At 58.1% G+C, this 19,389-nt stretch overlaps 2 protein-coding genes across 3 annotated transcripts; one reads left to right on the top strand and one right to left on the bottom strand.

Moving 5' to 3' along the window:
* The first annotated feature begins 136 nt into the window (after nucleotides 1–136).
* On the top strand, nucleotides 137–8,775 carry LOC133280079 (zinc finger protein 777-like). Of its 2 annotated transcripts, none has more exons than XM_061474456.1 (7): nucleotides 137–251; nucleotides 759–1,040; nucleotides 1,293–1,419; nucleotides 2,297–2,485; nucleotides 3,920–4,174; nucleotides 4,915–5,031; nucleotides 5,927–8,775. In XM_061474456.1, exons 1-7 carry the CDS (start codon nucleotides 228–230, stop codon nucleotides 7,000–7,002), a joined length of 2,070 nt encoding a protein of 689 aa, XP_061330440.1. In that variant the 5' UTR covers nucleotides 137–227; the 3' UTR covers nucleotides 7,003–8,775. The 2 variants fall into 2 exon arrangements, with proteins under 2 accessions (XP_061330440.1, XP_061330441.1); XM_061474457.1 differs by having other exon boundaries at nucleotides 4,918–5,031.
* Nucleotides 8,776–8,885: 110 nt separating this feature from the next.
* Nucleotides 8,886–19,170, bottom strand: LOC133280011 (zinc finger protein 777-like). The gene is made up of 11 exons (XM_061474295.1): nucleotides 19,000–19,170; nucleotides 18,219–18,345; nucleotides 17,440–17,556; nucleotides 17,117–17,236; nucleotides 16,860–17,021; nucleotides 15,540–16,381; nucleotides 14,781–14,903; nucleotides 14,137–14,505; nucleotides 13,230–13,359; nucleotides 12,406–12,525; nucleotides 8,886–11,431 (listed from the first exon to the last, which is right to left on the bottom strand). Exons 1-11 carry the CDS (start codon nucleotides 19,099–19,101, stop codon nucleotides 10,371–10,373), a joined length of 3,273 nt encoding a protein of 1,090 aa, XP_061330279.1. The 5' UTR covers nucleotides 19,102–19,170; the 3' UTR covers nucleotides 8,886–10,370.
* Between the last annotated feature and the right edge of the window lie 219 nt (nucleotides 19,171–19,389).

Raw genomic sequence — 19,389 nt, forward strand, 5'->3', positions numbered from 1 at the left:
CACCGGGGCACAGGGACAGTGAGTGCGGTCCGTGCCTCGGTGGCACTGGGGTCGCCCCCTTCGTCCCACCGCCCCCCGGAGTCACAGCCCGCCCCCTCCATCCCTCCGCCTCCTTCTCCTCCCGGCCGCAAGGGGGCGCTCTCACGCCGCGGGGCCCCGCCCCTTCAGGCGGTGCTTCCTGGCGGCCAGCCGCTGCCGCAGGGCGCGCGGGTCCGGTCCGGAGCGCCATGTCCCGCCGGGGCTCCGCTCAGGTGAGGGCCGCGCCGCGCCGGGCCGGGCCGGGCCGGGCCGGGCCGGGCCGGGCCGGGGTCGGGCGCCGGGAACGCGGGGTACCGCGGGACGGGTCTGCCCGGGCCCAGCGCCAGGCCGGACCCGCGGCCACACAGCGTGGGGCCAGGGGCCGGTCCCAGGGGAGGGGGGCTGGAAGGGTGGTCCCTCAGGGATGCTGGTCCTGGGATGAGGGAGGGGTCCCAGGGGAGGCAGTTCATGGGGAGGTGGGGCTGGGGATCCCCCAGGGGTGCCAGTACTGCGGGATTTGGGGCTGGGGAGGTCCTGTTGGGGTTGTCCCTCAGGGGTACTGGGCCTGGGAGTGTGTGGGGGCGCAGTCAGGGGATGACAGGTCCCCCGGGGGAGGTGGGGATGAGGGAGTCCCTTGAGGGGGGTCACCACCGGTGGGTTTCCAGGCCCTCACTGCCCTTTGGCCAGGGCAGGGCCTCCCCTTTCAGTTCCCATTTCTCCCTTGGGACCTGGGTGCCCAGCAGCAGAAGGCAGTGCAGGCCATGGGGCCACGGGCTGCGGCAGGGCAGGCGGGGGCCCAGCAGCTGCAGGAGCTGTGGAGCCGGACGGAGAGGGCAGAACGGAGGCTGCTGGCCTGCGAGAACCTGGTCGGGGAGATGCGCAGCAACCTGGCAGCCCTGGGCAGCCTCCTGCAGGACTATGGGCAGCTCCAGCAGCGGCTCGACAATGTGGAGAACCTCCTTAAGAACAGGAACTTCTGGATCCTGCGGCTGCCCCCCGGTTCCCGGGGTGAGATCCCAAAGGTAACAGCGTCCAGCCTGGCCCCTGGGAGTACCTGCTGAGCTTGCGCAGGGGGGTTAGGAAACACTGGAGTGATCCAGGCTGAGCGCCTGGGAGTCCTGGACTCGGGGAGCAGCAGCCCTGATGTGGTTGGGCACGCTGAGCTCCAGCAGCCAAAGCCAAGCCAGCCACACAGGGGTTTCCAGTGCGGTTGTGGGTTTCCAGTTATTTAACGACATTGGAAGTCACTGAGTGTGTGATCCTTGTGATTCCAGGTGCCACTGACGTTCGATGACATTTCAGTGTACTTCAACGAGCAGGAGTGGGAGCGACTGGACTGTTGGCAGAAGGATCTGTACAGGGCTGTGATGAGGGGCAACTACGAGACACTGATCTCCTTGGGTAAGGTACACGGGATGGGCTGGATGTTGCTTGCCACAGCCTGTAGGGAGCAGAGCTTGTCCTGAGCTGTCAAACCCACCTGTTTCCCCTCCCTCCTGCTTTTCAAGAATGGACGGGGTCCAGAGTCTTGGGCGACATGGCCTCGTGTGAGACATTCTTGCAGATGGCATGGGGTTTGGAACTGAATGATCTTAACATCCTTTCAAACCCAAACCATTCTATCAGGAATTGTCTGTCAGAAATAATAGTAGCAATAATAATACAAACAATATCTACTGAAAAAAAATAATCTATGTGAGATGATGTTTCCAATGGAAACCCAATGCAAATGGGTTTCCAGGGTCAAGGAAGCATTGTGAGCTTCCAGCACAGTGCAGGAATTATTTGGGTGAAATCTCATAATTGCATCTTGAACCAGTTCGTGTGTTCAGTGTGTTCAGCCCCGCTGTAAAGTGGCAGGGAGGTTTCCATCTGCCTTCGTGAAGAACCAGCCTAACGGTGCTCGGTCTTTGTAAGGACATCCAGCATGTTCTTGGATGACTTGGGCTGAGAGATTTTCTGTCCTGACACCAGATGGGTAGCTCAAGAATTGCTCTTGAAGTCACTGTTAAGAGTTGGAATGGGAGGAAATGTTCAAGACAAAGCCTTTCCCACTACTTGAGATTTTAGTTCATGTTCTGTACTTAAGAGCTTCTCTGTAGCTGAGCTCCAGCTGTGCTCAAAGGTGGGTCCTGCCACAGGGCAAGAACACAGCACTTCCTTTCTGCATCATCTGGTGTTAGGGAGAGAAGGATTGCCTGGAAATGGTTGGGAGCTTGATGGAATAGAGGTGCAGGCAGTTCCCAACAAAACACACTATCCTCTGCCCCTTGAGCAGACTATGCCGTGTCCAAGCCTGACATCCTCTGCCGGATCGAGAGGGGTGAAGAGCTCTGCACCAAAGACAGCCAGGAGTCCCCACAGACATGTATCAGAGAGGATCAGGAGCCCCCACAGGCACCAGAGGAGGATGACCAGGTGGAAGAGGCTTTGGAAGAAGATGAAGTTCCCATGGAAGCTAACAAAAGTGAGTGAGGTGGTGCCAGGAAGACATGGAGCTTCCTGTCTCAGCTTTATGAGGAATATTTATGCTCAGTCAGATGAATCCCATGAGAAAAACAGACAAAGCCTGTTGGGAGAGGCTGGGATGGAGCTTGGAGTGGAGGGACCTGGGTCTTGTGATCCCTTCCAGTCCTGTTTTCGTGCAGTTCAGAAATCCTCCTTCACATGATTGCACGCATGAACCTTAGGCTTCCAAAAATGCTCCTCCTTGCCTCGGTGAGGGAGGAGACACAATTGGAAGGGAGGAGTCTGGGAACCTGCAGTGTCCTGGGTTCAGCAGTAGCAGTCATTTTTCTCCTTAGTAGCTGGTGCAGTGCTGCGTTTTTGACTTTCAGCCTGGGAACAGCGCTGATAACACTGATGTTTTTAGCTGTTGCTCAGTAATGTTTACTCTGACCAAGGACTTTCTGATTCTCATGCTCTGCCAGGGAGGAGGGGAAGCCGGGAGGAAGCAGAGACAGGGCACCTGACCCAAACTAGCCAAAGAGGTATTCCATACCACATCACGTCATGCCCAGGATGTAGAACTGGGGGCAGTTACCCGGAAGGGACAGAACACTGCTCAGTCAGGCTGGGTATTGGTCGGTGGGTGGTGAGCGGTTGTATTCTCTTCCCTTGTTATTTCCCGTATCATTATTATTATTGGTGGCAGCAGCAGTGGTTTGTGTTATACCTTAGTTACTGGACTGCTCTTATCTCAACCCATGGGAGTTACATTCTTTCGATTCTCCTCCCCATCCCTTCAGGAACAGGGAGAGGAAGAATGTTGGGGAGGGGGAGGGGGGGGAGTGAGCGAGCGGTTGTGTGGTTCTGAGTTACCAGCTGGGCTTAAACCACGACAGAGGAAGAGGCTGGAGCAGCCCTGCTAGTGCTGTTGGGGAGCAGAAGTGAGGAGAGCTGGGTGGCATGGCATGGGAGAGCCGGAAAATCAATTGTTCAGTGTGAAGGCTGGAAAGGGATGGGCAGGCTCTGGCAGAGCCAGAAGAGGAGACGTGGGTAGAGCTGTGATTGATGGAGAGCTCATTCCTGCAGGACTGATGAGCTGGGAGTGAAAGAAGCCCCAGGAGAGGCCAGGTGAGTGCTGATGAGGGACAAAGGGCAGGCTCCATCCTTTGGAGAGCACTACCAGAAGCGATACGAGCCCCAGGTGTGTCTTTGGGGGTTGGTTTGTCAAGTGCTCCCAGGAAGAGAGAAAAAAGATGTTGCCTAGAGAGAGGCTTCCCCTCTCCTTGGAGATTTTCATGTTCTCTTACTGAAGATCTTCTCAGTAACTCTGCTCAGTCACCTGCACTTCCTGCCAGCTCCAGGGGTAGGGAGAGAAGCATTGCTTCTGGAATTTGACAGGATAAAAGTGCAGCCAGTTCCTAATAAGACACACTGTCCTTTGCCCCCTGAGCAGAGAATATGGTGTCCAAGCCTGACGTCCCCTCCCAGATCGAGAGGAATGAAGAGGTCCCTGCCAAAGATGTCCCAAAGCTCCCACGTAGACGTGCCAAGGTGGGTGATGAGCCCCGACAGACACGCAGTAAAGCCAGGCAGAAGGCTCCTCAGACAGGCATTACAGATGGTCAGAAGCCCCGGCAGACACCAGAAGAGATGAACCAGGTGAAAAAGGCTTTGGGAAAAGATAAAGACCCCGTGGAAGGTAACAGAGGTGAGTTTGGTGGGTGCCAGTGGGATGTGTTTCCCTGGGCTGTTCCTGTCCCAGCTTTCAGGAGGGCTCCCAGCAGGTCTGTTGGAGAGGACACATCAGGTCATTGTGCTTAAAAAGAGCATCAGCAGGGAAAGCGAGAAGCCTTGGGGTGTGTTGTCAAGGTGCTGCCATGGAAAGCAGAAAGGATTCAAGGCACTGAACCCAAGGGAATGTGGGAATGCTGCCCGTGGAATTGATGAGGAAGGGTTTAGGAGGGATGAAGCTGCCCTCCAGAGGTGACAGCACATAGCGCCTCGGTTTCCCTCCTCCCAGTCCTCCCTCTGCTTCTGGTCCTTGTGTGTGGCTTCACTCCTGTTCCTTCCAACACCTCACGTGCTTTCCATAGAATCACAGAATTGTTTGGATTGGAAAAGCCCTTTAAGATCATTGAGTCCAACCGTTAACCCAGCACTGCTGAGTCTACTGCAAACCCATGTCCCTAAAGCACTATGTTTACAAGTCCTGTAAATACCACCAGGGATGTTGATTCCCCCACATCCTTGGCAGTTTGTTCCAATGCTAGATAAACCTTTGATGAAGAAAATGTTCCTAATATCCAACCTAAACCTCCCCTGCTAAAACGTGTCATGGCTTCTCGAGCTGCAGCTTTCTGTCTCTTCTCCATGCTCCCAACACAGTGTCCCACCAAAGCAGAAAGATGGGAGCTCTCCATGGGTCTTTACAATTTCTCTTTTCTGCAGCAGAACTCCCCATCCTGGTGATGAACGTTATGTCCCTGAGTGCACAGAAAAAACAGCTGCGGAGTGAGAATCGGCCAGAACCGGAGATGGGAGAGAACCCGGCTGAGCCCAGCACCAGTGAGTAACTCTAGGCTGGGGAGACAGGGTGATGTGGGCAGGAAGTAGCTCCCAACTCACTAATGTGCTGGAAATGGGGAGGGAAAAGAACGTTTCAAGCCTCCCTTTGATCACTGAGCAATGCAGGCGACTGGCGTTCGCCATTTCAGCCCCATCATGTGTGTAGAAAGAGCTACGGACTGGTTGCAGTTCCTTCTATCAGAAACTGAGGGAGAGCTGGCACTGGTAGCACACTTCCTTCCTCCAGCTCTGCTGTGCTGTCTTAGAGTTGGCCTTGAGCTTCCTGTGGCATGGCCCAGTTCTCCATGCTGGGAGCAGGGGGTGCAGGAAGCAGGGTGGCTGTGTGCAGACACCCTCTGTTCTGGTCCTGAAGCTTTGCCAAGCTAATACACAGAGCACTTCCCTTGTCACGGGCTCGGAACCTGTTTCTGACACTAGTTCTGGGAATGGCTCATGCCAGCTCAATGGCTGGGCTGCTGGGGAGGTGGATAGTTTGCCATAGCCCTCACAAGGAGGGCTGGTTTGGCCACAACATTTGGGGTTTGCTGGCAGACCCAAGCTCCACAGAAGTGAAGATCTCATAGTACTGCAGGCTGTCAATTCTTCAGTGACCTTCTTTCCTGCTACATCTTGTGGCTGTCACTGGTGTTATGATTTTGGAGGCAGATGCCTCTGTGCTGGCATGGCAGCAGACCACTGCCTGGTTCTTCCTGGGACCCCCTGAGACCACACTGAGTGGCTCAGAACGTTGTGGTGGCACCACTTGTGCCCTTACAAACTCTGTTCTCACAGTTGGTGGTAGCTCCCGGATATCTAAAAGCCTGCTCAGTGCTTTGGAACTTAACCTGGGTTTGTCTGGGGAGTGTGAATCACCAATGCGTGTGTTCTGTTTCAGAGGAAGGTTTATTAACAGAAAAAGAACCGGCACGGGACAAAGCTTCTCCTAAAAACGTCAAGGTGAAGGAAGAGGAGCCTGCGGTGCTACAAGGGGTTTCTGCAGCCTCTTCCAGCACGGCTTTCCCCAACGGCCCCAAAAGTGAGCAGGGCAAGGCCAGGAGCAAGAAGAAGCCGAGCCGGTGCGAGAGAAGCAGCCTGCTGATGGGCAACTGCCGGCGCGGCTACGTGCGCGAGTGGTCACACCCCTGCACTGAGTGTGGGAAGCGCTTCCGCCTGAAGATCAACCTCATCATTCACCAGCGGAGCCACGCCAAAGAGGGGCCCTACGAGTGCGCCGTGTGTGAGATCAGCTTCACGGACAAACGCCATCTCGACCTTCACCAGAGCATCCACATAAAAGACAGGGCCTTTGGTGCCAAGGTCTGGGGGAATGTCCACCCCGAGCTGAGGATCCGGCCCAGGGGGAAGTTCTGCGGGGCTCTCTGCAGAGATGCCCGCAGCCTGGCCAGTAGGACCTATGCAGGGGGAGGGCCCTGGCTGGCCCAGCCCAAGGAGGAGGTGGACAGCCCGAGCCTGTCCAGCACATGTTTCTCCCGGCAGCAGACCCCTAAGGCTCAGAAGAAGCCTGTAATGAAATGCAACCTTTGCAAAAGGATCTTCTCTTGCACCTATAACCTCCATCGGCACCTGCAGACCCACACACAGGAGAGGCCGTACTGCTGCTCCACCTGCAAGAAGTGTTTCACCCGCAAAACCCACCTCTTGCGCCACGAGAAGATACACAAGCGCCAGAAGGCTGTGGTTGTGGTCCAGCAGAGCGTGCCAGTGTTCCAGCAGCCCCAGCCGCAAGAAGCCCCAGAGGTGCCCATGAGCAGGAGTGTTCCTCACTCGCTAGCTGAGGCATCCAAGAGGAACATGAGCCCTCCAGCCAAAGCTGTACCAGCAAACGTGCTCCCGCTCGGCCTGGCAGACCTCAGGCTGGACGTGAGCTCCCATGGCTGGGCTGGGCAAGGCGTCCAGCCTGTGGTTAGGCTGGGGAACAGGGCAGTAGTTTCAAAGCTGATGGAGAAATGATAATGGGCAGAGCCAAACTGCTCGTGACCTCAGAGAGGAACTGCATGAGCACTGATATTGCACATGGCGAGACACTGGGATTGTGAACCATCTGTCCATTGGATTTTAGGAGCTTTCCTGAATTGCAGAAGGAACCATAAGCTTGGAGGTACCATAAGCAGCAAATTACAGAAGCCTCCAGTGATCCAAACCACTTTGCCATTCCTCAGACTCTTGTGTCTACTGGCTTTTGCCCCAAGTTTTCCCAAGCAGACCTTTCTGGGGAATCATCAGCTACATCTACTGCAGCCAGAGAGAGGAACTGCAAACAGCAGCTGATCACCCGTTACTTGATGGCCCCTTGTGTGTGGAAACGCAATGACGTGGTGAAGAGGACAGAGGGAAGGGAATCAAGCCAGTGAGCCAGGCAAGATTCCCAAAGAATGCTTCACTGACAAAGTGTGTTGACCAGGACACTGGATGAAGAGAGTGTGGCATCTCCAAGACCCCAGTGTATACTGGCCGTACTTGGCTGATACCCCACCCTGGTGACGAAATCTGCATTGGAAGATCCATAGAACAAATCAAACCATAACATTTTCCGCCTGTGAGGGTGCTGCAGGTGATTTCAAGGTCCCAGCAACACCCCTTCTGGCAACAATGCCAGCCCGCAGGAGCCTGTGAGTGTCAGTCCTCTCAGGACGAGCCTGCATATGTGCACTTCACAGGTAAGGTGACTCCTGCAGCACTACAGCACTCCATGCAAGGAACCCTCGCCTCGTGGCAGCTGCCACACATCAGCACTGGCTGTTGCCTAGTCCCACTGCAGAAAGAAGGAAGCCCTTGCTCTCCAAACTGCACGTTGTCTCCTTTAGTCACGTGCAAAATCCCACTGTAACTAATCCCATGGAGGACTAGTTCTGCTACCTCAAATGGCTTATGGAGCGAGGCCTGCCCTGAGGCAGGCAGGTGATGGAAGCCAGGCCCAGCAGCCACAGAATCGTGGAATCATAGAATGGTTTGGGTTGGAAAGGACCATAAGATCATCTAGTTCCAATCCCTTGCCATGGGCAGGGACACCTCACACTAGACCATGTACAGAGCAAGGTAGCACCATGCAGCCCAGAGGAGCTGCTGAGACTCTTTAGTTTTTCTGTTCAGGATTGTTTTCTTTCTTCGTTGGTTGATGTAATTATTTGACACCCCCAAGTCTGCGTACTCCTCCATGCAGGTTGCATGGAAAAGCACTCTGCTTTTATCCCATTTCTCATTCCTGGCGACTCCTGCGGGAGACGTGGCAGTGTCATTGCTGCTCCCTGGGGACACACAAGACTTCCCACTGCTCCTCTGGGATGGTTTCTCACTCAGTTCCTGTCTCCTGCGATTGCAGTGCCTGGATGCAGTGTTTGCCATTAGGGGGTGACGGTGCCACACACACTGGCCTCGAAGGGCTGGGGCTTCCTGCAGCAGAGCACTGCAGGATACCAGGGCCATTGATGATTCATGGTAGTGTGGTGATGAGTCTGGAGCAGTGGTGTGTGTGGTAGTGACAGCACTGGTTATCCCTTCCTGGGTAGAGCTCCCATGTAGGTTCCAATGACATGTGTCATGGTTTTGCTGGTGGGTGATGCCTCCGAGGCCCGCACAAGCGGCATGGAGGGGCCGGCCTCTCCCTCTGGCCAACTGCCCTGGCTAGCGCTTTTCCTTTGAAGCCGTCATGATTGGGACCAGCATTTCCTATGAAATCCCAGACCCTTTTCTCAGGCTATGGAATCAATAAAGTATTTGTCTGTATGTCTGCCTGATGTGCATGGCACCCCTGTGCATGGCTGGTGCAGGAGTAACCTGGCTTGGCCTGGGCAGAGTGAGGCAAAAGGGAGCCTGGGAGTCATCACTAGAGCTCCATCACCCGCTTTTGTGTATGGTGGCTGGCCAAGATCCCAGGCAATGTCCCAAGGGTGAATGTATGGGGAAGGCACAGGGCTGTCATCTGCCACTGCAGCTGTGCAGTGGGGCTGGGAGAGCCCAGAAAGCAGGGCTGTGCCTAGGGCAGCAGGATCATAAAGGATCACAGCCTCTGCTCCCTTCTCATCACACTGAGGAGCCCGTGAGCCACCACTGCAGGGGACACTGGTCCTTTGCCACTGTCCCAGTCCTTGCTGGACACTCCTCGGTTTACCCCCGTCCCTTGTGCTGGACCCAGCAACCTGGTTTGTGCCCCAGGGCCCAGCAGAGGGGCAGGATCCTGCCCCCTGGCAGCCCAGGCCCTCCCCCCAAGCTCCAGGGCTCTGCTAGTACTTGAAATGGCCACCAAAGCCATGGGGATGCCCTCAGTGGATGTAGGTGCCATGCTGTGTGGGGGCCAAAGCAAGGGGACACAAGCACTGCCTCAGGACTCTGACCAGGAAGGTTGAGCCTTTGGAATGTGGGAGATTGAGTACCCAAAGGGACTGGGAAAGGACAGGCAATGGAGTGGCCCTGACTGCCACAGGCAGGGCTGCAGGCAGGACAGAGGTATCCCTCAGTACTCCAGGAATTGCCATGGGGCCCATATCCCCAGAACAGGCTGTGACTGGCAACTCCACATTCCCATCAGGCAGCTCTGCATTAACATGGGGCAGCTTCAGATTCCTCCCTTCCTGTCTAAGAAGGAAGCAGCTGCCCAGGTCCTGACGTGGAGCCCAGGGCACAGTTGCACTTGGGCTACTGGTTTGTATGAATTGCAGAGAACCATCCTCAGGGTGCCTGACACCAGGGTGACAGCCAGGGTCTTCCCCCCACCAGAGCAAGCAATTGGAAGTGGCAGGGTGGCAGAGCAGGAGCCGTACACCCGACTGCAACCATGGTCAAGGTGTGAGTTACAACTCATGGGCCATGTACCCACAGGTGCCCTCTCCCTGCCCCAGCAGCCCAGAGTGCACCAGGAGACCACCACATCAGCCCAGTCTTTTATCCGTGTCTCCTCCCCAGCTGCTGACCAGCCTCCACCCTGCACCCCCGCCACGCTGGTGGTGTTCAATAGCTGAGTTCAACCACCTCGCAGTGCCCAACATGGCTCCTTCTCAGAGAGATCCCTCATCACAGGGCAGCGGCACAACCCAGCTCAGCTCCGGATCCCAGAACCTCCTCCACTGCTTCAGGCCAGTCTCTTTATCCCCTGCATGTTTTGCTGCCTGCAGAGCACTTCAGCCTTCCTCCTTCCTCCTCCTCCTGGAGTCCCACGCAGTGCAGAGCCCCCTGGTGGTACCACCAGCCCCACAGTGTTGCGGACAGCCCGACAGTGGTGTGACACCAGCCACCTCGTGGGTTCCATTGCCGGAGGCTGCCGCACCTCTGCGGAGCAGCCCGGAGAAACAAAACGCTGCCCCTTCCCTTGTGCACCCCTCACGCTACCGATTATCCTGGGTCAAAGTGGCACAGGGGCTGGTCTCCAGCTCCTTGTTGTGGCTTGGCAAGCTGACGGCAGGAGAGCTGGCCACGGCATGGATCTTCTGGTGGTGGTTCAGAGACTGCCGGTGCCGGAAACTCTTGGTGCAGCCGCTGCACTGGAAGGGCCGCTGCTGCGTGTGCCGGCGCTGGTGCTCCTCCAGTGAGACTTTCTGGGGGAAGCTCTCGGCACACTCGATGCAGCGGTAGAGCCGCTCCCCGGCAGCGCTGGCCCGTGGGGCCCGGCCTGCCCAGCCACCCCGCAGCTGCACCCCATGGATGCGCTGGTGCTTCTGGAGGTGGTGCTTCTGGATGAAGCCCTTGCCGCAGGCAGGGCAGCGGTAGGGGCGCTCCCCAGTGTGGATGCGGTAGTGCTTGTTGAGGTTGGACTTCTCGTTGAAGCTCTTCCCACAGGCTGGGCACTGGAAGGGGCGCTCACCCGTGTGCAGGCGCTGATGCCTCAGCAGTGCAGCGTGATGGGCCAGGCTCTTCCCACAGGCTGTGCAGATGAAGGAGCCATTGCTCTTCCTCGCCTTGCTCTGCTGCCGTGCCAGGAGGTTGCGCTTCAGCCGGGCGCTCTTCCAGCCCAGCGGAAGCGCGCAGGGCTCTTCCCCCTCGGCGCAAGGACGATGCTCTTCCGAGCTGAGCTGCGATGAAGCCACCTCTGCGCTGCTTTCTGCTCCCAGCGGCATGCCCTGGGACAGGGCAAATGGCTGCTCATTCCCCACACCAAGCACATGCTCTGTTGGGAAGGGCAAGCCTGGGGCAGGGTGAGCTTCTACCGGCACCACCACAGGCTTAAATTCAAGCTGGGTGGTGGTTTCGTGTGTGCAGAAGTCCCCTAAGCCTGATCCTTCTGCCTTCTGCCCATCCATGGCAGCATGGTGCTCCCAGGGCACCGGCTGCTCCTGGCTCAGGGGAACCTCCTCTTCCAGCCTCAGTGAGGGTGCCTCTGGCAGAGCCAGGACTTGTGGTCCTTCCTCCTGGGGCTGCTGCTCTTCTGTCTTGATCACGATGTTCTCACCTGCCAAGAGACAGCAATTCATTCCTGGCAAGGAAAGCTCTCCCATGCTCACAGTTCCAGGAGCAGGAGCTGCGCCTCCCTGCAAGCACATCACCAAGATGAACCAGCAAGGGTGCCATGAGAAGTGTAATGGGAAGGTTTTACCAAGAGCAAAGTCGGAGAAGGACATATGAGGTGGTGGAGAGGGTGCTGGCACCTCTTAGGGGTTATCAGGGTATCCCATTGAACTTCAGGGACGTTTGGTGGACTGACAAAGCAATAAATAAATAAACCAAAACAGGAAATGGGAAGGCAAAGTGGAGGCTGCAGAGTACTCTGTCCTGGAAGGAGTTTTGTCAGGAATGGCAGAGTTCAGGTGGGTGAATCTGGGGAAAAGGGGCAAAGCAAAACCTTTCAGGAGCAGCAGGGAGAGTCCATCTGCAGGCAAACAGCCACAGAGACACCCTCACACCAAGCCTTGCCCAGGTCTCCCTATTTTCATGGAATCGTAGAATCATAGAATGGTTTTGGTTGGAAAGGACCTTAAAGCTTACCCAGTTCCAACCCCTGCCACAGGCAGGGACACCTTCCACTAGACCAGGTTGCTCCAAGCCCTGTCCAACCTGGACTTGAACACTGCCACAGATGAGGCATCACTTCCTGGGATGTGGCATCATTTTCTATTCATTCTGGCAAGGGGGCTCTTCTGGGCTTAAACATTTGGTCTTAAAAGTGTTAAGGAAGCCCCAGTCACATGACTTAAATTCCCAGCACCTTCTGACCCCATGCAAAACTGGAAACGCTCCCTGAAGGGACATGCCGGGCTTGGCTGGCCCCATCCCTAGTGGGAGCAACAGGCAGGCCCCATGCCCCTCACTTTGTAGGCAGCCAGTGGCAGTGTGCGGGCAGCACTGGAGCAGTGTACCCAGTGCCAACCCTGCCTAGCCCTGCTGTGTCCCTGTTGCGCGCTCTCAGCCTTCGTGGCTGTAACTCACTGCAGCCGAGGTGCCCCAGCATTGATCCCTCATCCGGCAGCCCCTGGGTCCTCGCACCTGGATCCTCCCTATCCTCAGCTGGCAGCAGCAGAGTGGGTTTGGAGCTGTCATCTGCAGGCCCTGGAAGGAGGAGTTGGTGGTATGAACCACTGATGGTGGTGACCAGCACCAGTTCCCCTCAATAAAAGGCTGTTCTCACACACTGGGAGCTGTGGGGTGCCTGGAGGGGTCCTGGATTCCCAGAGCAGCTGCTCTGACTTCCCAATGCCATCTGAACAAGCAGGCTGGTGTCAGCCCAACCATGCAAGTGATTTCAGTTGCCCCAAGAAGAGGTGACTGTCGGGCGCATAGCCTTTAAAATTTCAGTCAAAAGTAGTAAGTGTTAAAATCTAGGACTGGCTGCAGCAAAACCCTACAGGGTGGCAGATGTACAGCCCTTGTCCTGGCAAAAAATGGTGCATGAACGGAGGCTGCACAACACAGCATGGGCACATCACCCAAAATCCCCACCACACACTGCCCTGAGCACGTGAGGAGGGCTCTCCTCTGCGCTCACAGGTAAGCTGGGGCTGACAGAGGACCATCTCCTGGTGTCTGAACAGCCCCAGACAGCACTGCTGGTGTCCTTTGGATGTGCAGGGTGAGCACAAGGCACGGCTGTCACCCACAACCAAGGAGCACCTGAAAAGTGTAAAGTCGTCACCCCACGCTGCCTGCTCTCCTCTGAACACTTGGACAACACAGCAGCCTACACACAGCCGTAAACTGGAGCCAGCGCAGGGGATGACAACATGTCTGACACATGAGAAGAGACCAATCCTCACCAAGGAAGACTCCAGCCTCATCGTAATTCCCCTTCATCGCCATCCTGGAGATCTCCTTCTGCTGGCTGTCCATGCTCCCCCATTCCTGCTCTGGCAAACCTGCCACCTCATCCTCGCATGCCGTTGGCATCTGAAATCACATATGGCACCATCTTGGTGCTTCCCACCTCAGACACTCGCCAATCTCCACCACTCCCCCCACAGCTCTGATGGAAAGGAGCTGGGTGAGCAGCAACCCCCTCACACAGGCACTGTCCCACTGGCAAGGTGACCAGTAGGAGTCAACAGGCTGAAAATGCGCAGGGAGGTTGTGTCCTGCTTCCCGTCTTCACTGAGGACAGGGAATAGCAAGAATTCTCTGCCTCCTGCTTGTGTGCTGGAGCACCAGCGGGACCATGACCAAGCTGCTCTGTGCAGGTCCCCACGAGAGCCAGTGTCACATCTCACTGGCCATATGGTCACCTGGGGTACATCTCTATTGCCTTAAGCATGTCCCTGTTACCTGGGTCTCGTTCCCATTTGTCACCTTGGGCACATCCTTGTTATTTGGTGCTCAACCCTGTTACCTTGGGCACGTCTCCATTAGCTGGGAGCTTGTCCCTGTTTGTCACTGTGGGCATGTCCTCACAGGCTGGGGCTTGTCCCTCCTACCTTGGGCTCATCCCCAATGCCTGGGCTCATGGTGGGCTCGTCCCTGTTACTCAGGACTCATTGCTACTGTTACCTTAGGCTCACCCCTGTCACTATGGGTTCATCCCCATCACCGTAGGCATGTCCCCACCACCTTGGGCTCATCCATGTGCCTGGTGTTCATCCCCAGTTACCCTGGTCTCGTCCCCATCACCTGGAGCCCATCCCTGTCACCGCGGGCTCATCCCCGTCAACCAAAGCTCATCCCTATCATTACCTTGGGCTCGTCCCCTGCAAGGACCGTACCGGCTCCGGGCCCACCGCGGTGCTGGAGCTGGCGCTCGACGTGGTCGAGGCGCCGGGAGCTCTCCTGCAGCAGGGTGGCCAGGGCGGCCCAGCGGCGCTCCAGCCGGCTGCCGAAGTCCAGCACCGCCTTCTCCAGCCCGGTCACCTTCTGCTCGGCTGTCTCTGCTCTGCCTTCCAGGCTCAGCAGCCTCAGCGCCTGCGACTCCACCTTCCGCTCCACCGCCTGCACCGCCGCCACCACCGTCCACAGCGACACCTCGGGCACCGCCGACGGCTTCGCCCCCTCGGGGCCGGCGCTCGGGAGCTGCTGCCAGGCCTCTGGCCCCCACTCGGGCTCCTGCTGCGGGGCGGGAGGGGCGGTGAGGGGCTGCCCAGGGCGGGGTCGGGACGGGGCCGGGGCGGCCGCGGTACCGGCGGACCCGGCCCCTCCCGCCCCTCACAGCGGCTCCGGGCCCGGTCGGGCCTGCCGGTAGGTACCGCGGGCTGACACCCCGGCGGGCCGGCATCCGGACATGGCCGGTGCCCTCCGCCCGGTGCCCGCAGCGGTGGGGAGGGAAGGTGAGGAGGGGGGGGTGAAGGTGTGAGGAGCCGCCGCCGCCGCCAGCCCCCCCGTACCTGAGCGGGGCCCCAACGGGACATGGCCGCACGCACTGCAGCCAACGCCGCGCCACAGCGCCCCCTAGTGGCCCGCTCGCAGCACCGCCCCTCGCCCTGCCCACACTGGGACGGGCCCCCCATCCCATCCCATCCCATCCCATCCCATCCCATCCCATCCCATCCCATCCTCATCCCATCCTCATCCCCATTCCATCTCTATTTCATCCCTTTTCTGTCCCCATCCCGTCCCGGTCCCGTCTCCATCTCCATACAGGGGCCAGAGCTCCTGCCCATTAATCCAGGTCACAACCCCTCCTTGCCCCCACTGCTCCCCCAGCCTCACTCCATCACACCCCACCAGCATTCCCAAGGCTCCCTCCCCAGGTGTAGCAGCTCCCTCTCCCCTACAGCTGAATGAAGCCACGTTCTGCCAGAGGGAGTATCCTGGTTTCTACAGCATCTATTGGCACTCTCCAGAAAAGGCACATGTCCACAGCCATGGCAGCTCCCACTCCCAGCTGTCCCACCAGGGCTCAAGCATGAGGCGCAACTCATGCACACACACTGCAACGTTGGGTTGTCCTCAATCCCCATGGAGGAGCCAGGTGATGGCACCCATGCTCCACCCTTCACCCAATATGCTTGCATCCACAGTCAGGGGAAGAGGAGAAAGTCCAACCACAGCTTCTTATTCCCAGGAGATCTCCCAGCTTCCCACCCCTTTTTCTACTCCACTTCCCGCTTCCACCTCCGCACCTAAACGGGTGCTGCCGGCACAGGCAGCGGCTCTGCGCAGGGGTAGGGCCTGTTCTGCTGCTCGTGGACCCGCTGGTGCATGGCCAGGTGCTGGTAGCGCTTGAAAGCCTTCTGGCAGACACCACACTGGTAGGGCCGCTCGCCTATGTGGGGCTGGTGGCAGCGGACAAAGTCTGAGGCCCAGCTGAAGCTCCGGTTGCAGCAGGGGCAGAGGATGAGGTGCTCCTGGCCGTGTTGCCACTGGTGCACGATCAGGAAGCTCTCGCTGGAGAAGTTCTCCATGCACTCCTTGCATGTATACATCACGTTCCCTGGTGGCAGTGGGAATTCGCTGCTGCTCGGCTTCCTCCTGGCAGTGCTGCAGCCCCGGTGCTGGGACACAGAGTATTCCACCTCCGAGGGCTGGCACAGCCCCAGCACCTGCCGGGCCCGCATGTGATGGCGGATTTTCCTCTTGGACATGAAGCTGCGGCCGCAGTGGACACAGATGTAGGGCACCCAGTTGCTGTGGCTGCACTGGTGGATGATGAGGTTGATCTCAAGCAGGAAATTCTTCCTGCACACAGAGCAGGAGTAGGTTTTCTCCCGGGTGGAATTCCGCTGGCCTACACAGGAGCCCTCCACGGGCTCTCCCACAGTGGTGGCTGTGCAGCTGGAATCTGCCTGGGCCACTGCTCCACAGTCATCTGGCATTGCCCCCTTCCCGGGGTCTGCAGGAAGCTCTGCCTCCAAGTTTTGGCCACTGCACTCCACATCCTTCACTTTCTCCTCCTCCAGACCTATCGAGGGTGTTTCAGGCACTGCCAGCTCCTCCACAGTGACATCCTCCTGTGGTACCTCCGTTGGGATCTCCATCTCAGCATCTGCCAGAAAATATTCAGAGCGCAGATATCACACTTATGTAGATTTGAGGCCAAGGCATCAAAAGTAAAGGGCTTTCCTCCCACCCCACCCTCCACAGCCAGCACAAATCTCAACCCTGCTCCCCTCTTCCAGCTCAGTGTCTTCCAATCCAGACTCCATAAAGACTGAGCACAGCTACAGCTCATCCCCCTAGGCACCCCAGGGACAGCGTGAGATGACACATGTCACCAAGGTAGGATGGGGGGAGTCCAACAAAACCACCAGGGCTTGTCCTCTGAGGCAAATCTACTGGGTTGGCTGGTTGACACCAAGCCATGCCTTGGCCTCTACGATGTCAAGGCTGGCAGCACGAGTTGCTGCCCAAGCCCTTTCGTGGCCCCTCTGAATCATGTAAAACCCTGCCCCAAAAGCCCCAGGCCAAGAACAAGCCCTGCAGGAAGCTCCTCCTGCTCTCAGAGTGTGCCGGCACTGCTCAAGGAGGGATGAAGGACTCTGCCCCTGTACCTGCTGCAGGGGGAGGCGACAGAGACTCATTCGGATTCCCTACTTCCAGGCAGCACATGGAGAGAGGGCAGGAAGGGGACAGCACTGGCTGGCCGAGGGCTGTTGGGACAGCAGCAGCTTCATGAGGGACGTGCACTGCGAAGGCAAGAGGAGCGGTGAAGGCACTGGGCGAAACAGAGCCGGGCAGGGGCGCAGAGTCCCTGGTGCCAGCGGGGGTTGCAGCTACTCACGTGTGCTGCACTTGCCTGAGACCACAGGAGTACTGCTTTCTTCTGGGTTCCCATAGGTCCCCTCACAAGACTCTGTTTTTATCTCCAGCACAGCACCATCACTTGTGCAGCTCAGGCTGTCTGGCTCTGGGGAGGATAAGGGCACTCAGCATCAGGAGCAGCCAGGTTGGATGGGGCTTGGAGCAACCTGGTCTAGTGGAACGTGTTCCTGCCTACAGCAGGGGGGTGGAACTGGATGAGGTCTCCAGGGCTGAAGGCAGCAACCACAATCACTCTGGTAAGCAGCCAGGAGCCTGGCACAGGGAAAGCCCAGTGTCACACACCTGCAGCTTGCTCCAGGGACATGTCAGTTCCTTCCAGGCCTCCCGCCGTCGCCAGCATGTGGAGCTCCTCTTCCCTTTCGATCTGAAGTAAGAACTCGGGCTTGGACACGGTACAGTCTGCTCAAGAGCAAGACACGCATCAGAGCAACATCCACAGTCAACACAAAGTCAGCCCCAGCCCAGAAAAGCTTCATCACCAACTGGGGTAGCACCACTGCCAGCACACAGGGACTTACAGATGCAGACAGCACTTCTAAGGGAGGATATAAAAACTAAGTGAGCTAAGCGGGGTGTCACAGAGTCATAGTATCAGTTAGGATGGAAAAGATCCCTAAGATCAAGTCTAACAGGACTTTCTGGAAAGCTCACTTCCAGCTGTGAGGGCCATGCATTGAGAAATCCAGCCAGAAACACCCAAAAGGCTGCCCCAGATTTGCTCCCCTGCAGCAAGGGAGCCTTACCAGCCCCACTACCCATTCCAGGATGGACAGACACATCTACCACACTGATGGGAAACCACATGAGGATCTAGACAAGACGTGGGAGAGGGAATTTCTGTGATGGCAATGGAGGGACATCAGTGAACCCGTTCTCCACGAGGAGAAGACACAGAGCACTTACTATCCCCCTCCTGAGGGCTGCCAGAGGGGGCAGGGAATTGAGAGGATCGTTTGAGGGCTGGAGATGCCAGTGAAACACAAAGAGGTAGGAAAGTAACCCCAAGAGAGAGCCCTGCAGGCAGTGGCGGTGGCTGCCAAGCCGGCGCAAATGGAGCCTACACAGGGACACCAGCATCTCGTAGTTGTCCTCCATCACAGTCCGGTACAGCTCCCTCTGCCCATCATCCAGGCTTGCCCATTCCGCCCTGCTGAAGTGCACCATGATGTCCTCGAACGTCACTGGAACCTGGGAGCACAGGGCTGGGCTGTAGAAGGGAGGAAGGTCCCTCCCCCAGCCAACTCCCAGCCCCTAGAACTGCTCCCCAGCCCTTCAACAGCCCCCAGAGTAGCTCCCCACAAGCCTCCCGGCGTCACACAAGACCCACCCCATGCAGCTGCCAGCCCCCCAGCAGCCCCACTGGATTCACCCAGTCTCCTAAAGGCCACCTCAGCAGCCTCACAACCAGCTCCCAGCCCCACAATCAACCCCCACGCTCATTCTCAGCCCAGTCATTCTCACAACAGCCCCAAAGTGGCCACACAGGCTCACCCCTGCGACCCCATCACCTCCCAACAGCACACCAAGTGGCTACACAGGCTCACCCCCAGCTTCCATGACCTCCCGGCAGCCTCCTAAGTGGCCACACACTCTCCCCTAGCCCACATCACGCAACAGCACCCCAAGTGGCCTCATGGCTCGTTACCAGCCCCACAAGCCACCGCTCAGCCCCACAATGACCCCCTGAGTGACCCTCCTAGGCCACTTCCAGCCCCCAAGAGTCCCTTACATGCCTCCAGGGCTCGTTGCCAGCCCTCAGACCGCCCTTAAGCCCCCACCGGCTCCACAAGCGCGTCCCACCCCCTCAAACCGGTTCCCCCCGCTCCCCGGGCCGGTCCGTACGATGGGCTGCAGCAGCCCCCAGGGGGGCCCGTCGCTCAGCACCGCCTCGGTCCGCTGCAGCCGCTGCTCCAGCGCCTCGAGCATGGCGCGCACGTCCGCCATGACCCCACCGCGGCACTGGGGACGATCAGCATCGGGTCTCCCGCGGGGCCGACCCCGACCCCGGGCACGGCCCCCGCTCGCCCTCCCACCTCCTGATAGAGCACCGCCCCTTGTCCACCGCGCCGCGCCTCCTGCCGGCCGGCCGCCACCGCCCACTGCCTCCCCCTCAGTGCCCGACGGGACGGGACGGGCCTGGCGGGGATGGGGTGGCCGATGTCACCTCGTTCCCCGGGGCCGGGGCTGTGTGGGAACGGCGGAGGAGGGTTTCAGCACAGGTGTGCACCTCCC

This window comes from Pezoporus flaviventris, unplaced genomic scaffold (genome assembly GCF_033815535.1).
Source record: "Pezoporus flaviventris isolate CSIRO_AGI_PZ_B2104156 unplaced genomic scaffold, CSIRO_AGI_Pfla_v1 ptg000079l, whole genome shotgun sequence".
Classification (NCBI taxonomy): Eukaryota; Metazoa; Chordata; class Aves; order Psittaciformes; family Psittacidae; genus Pezoporus; species Pezoporus flaviventris.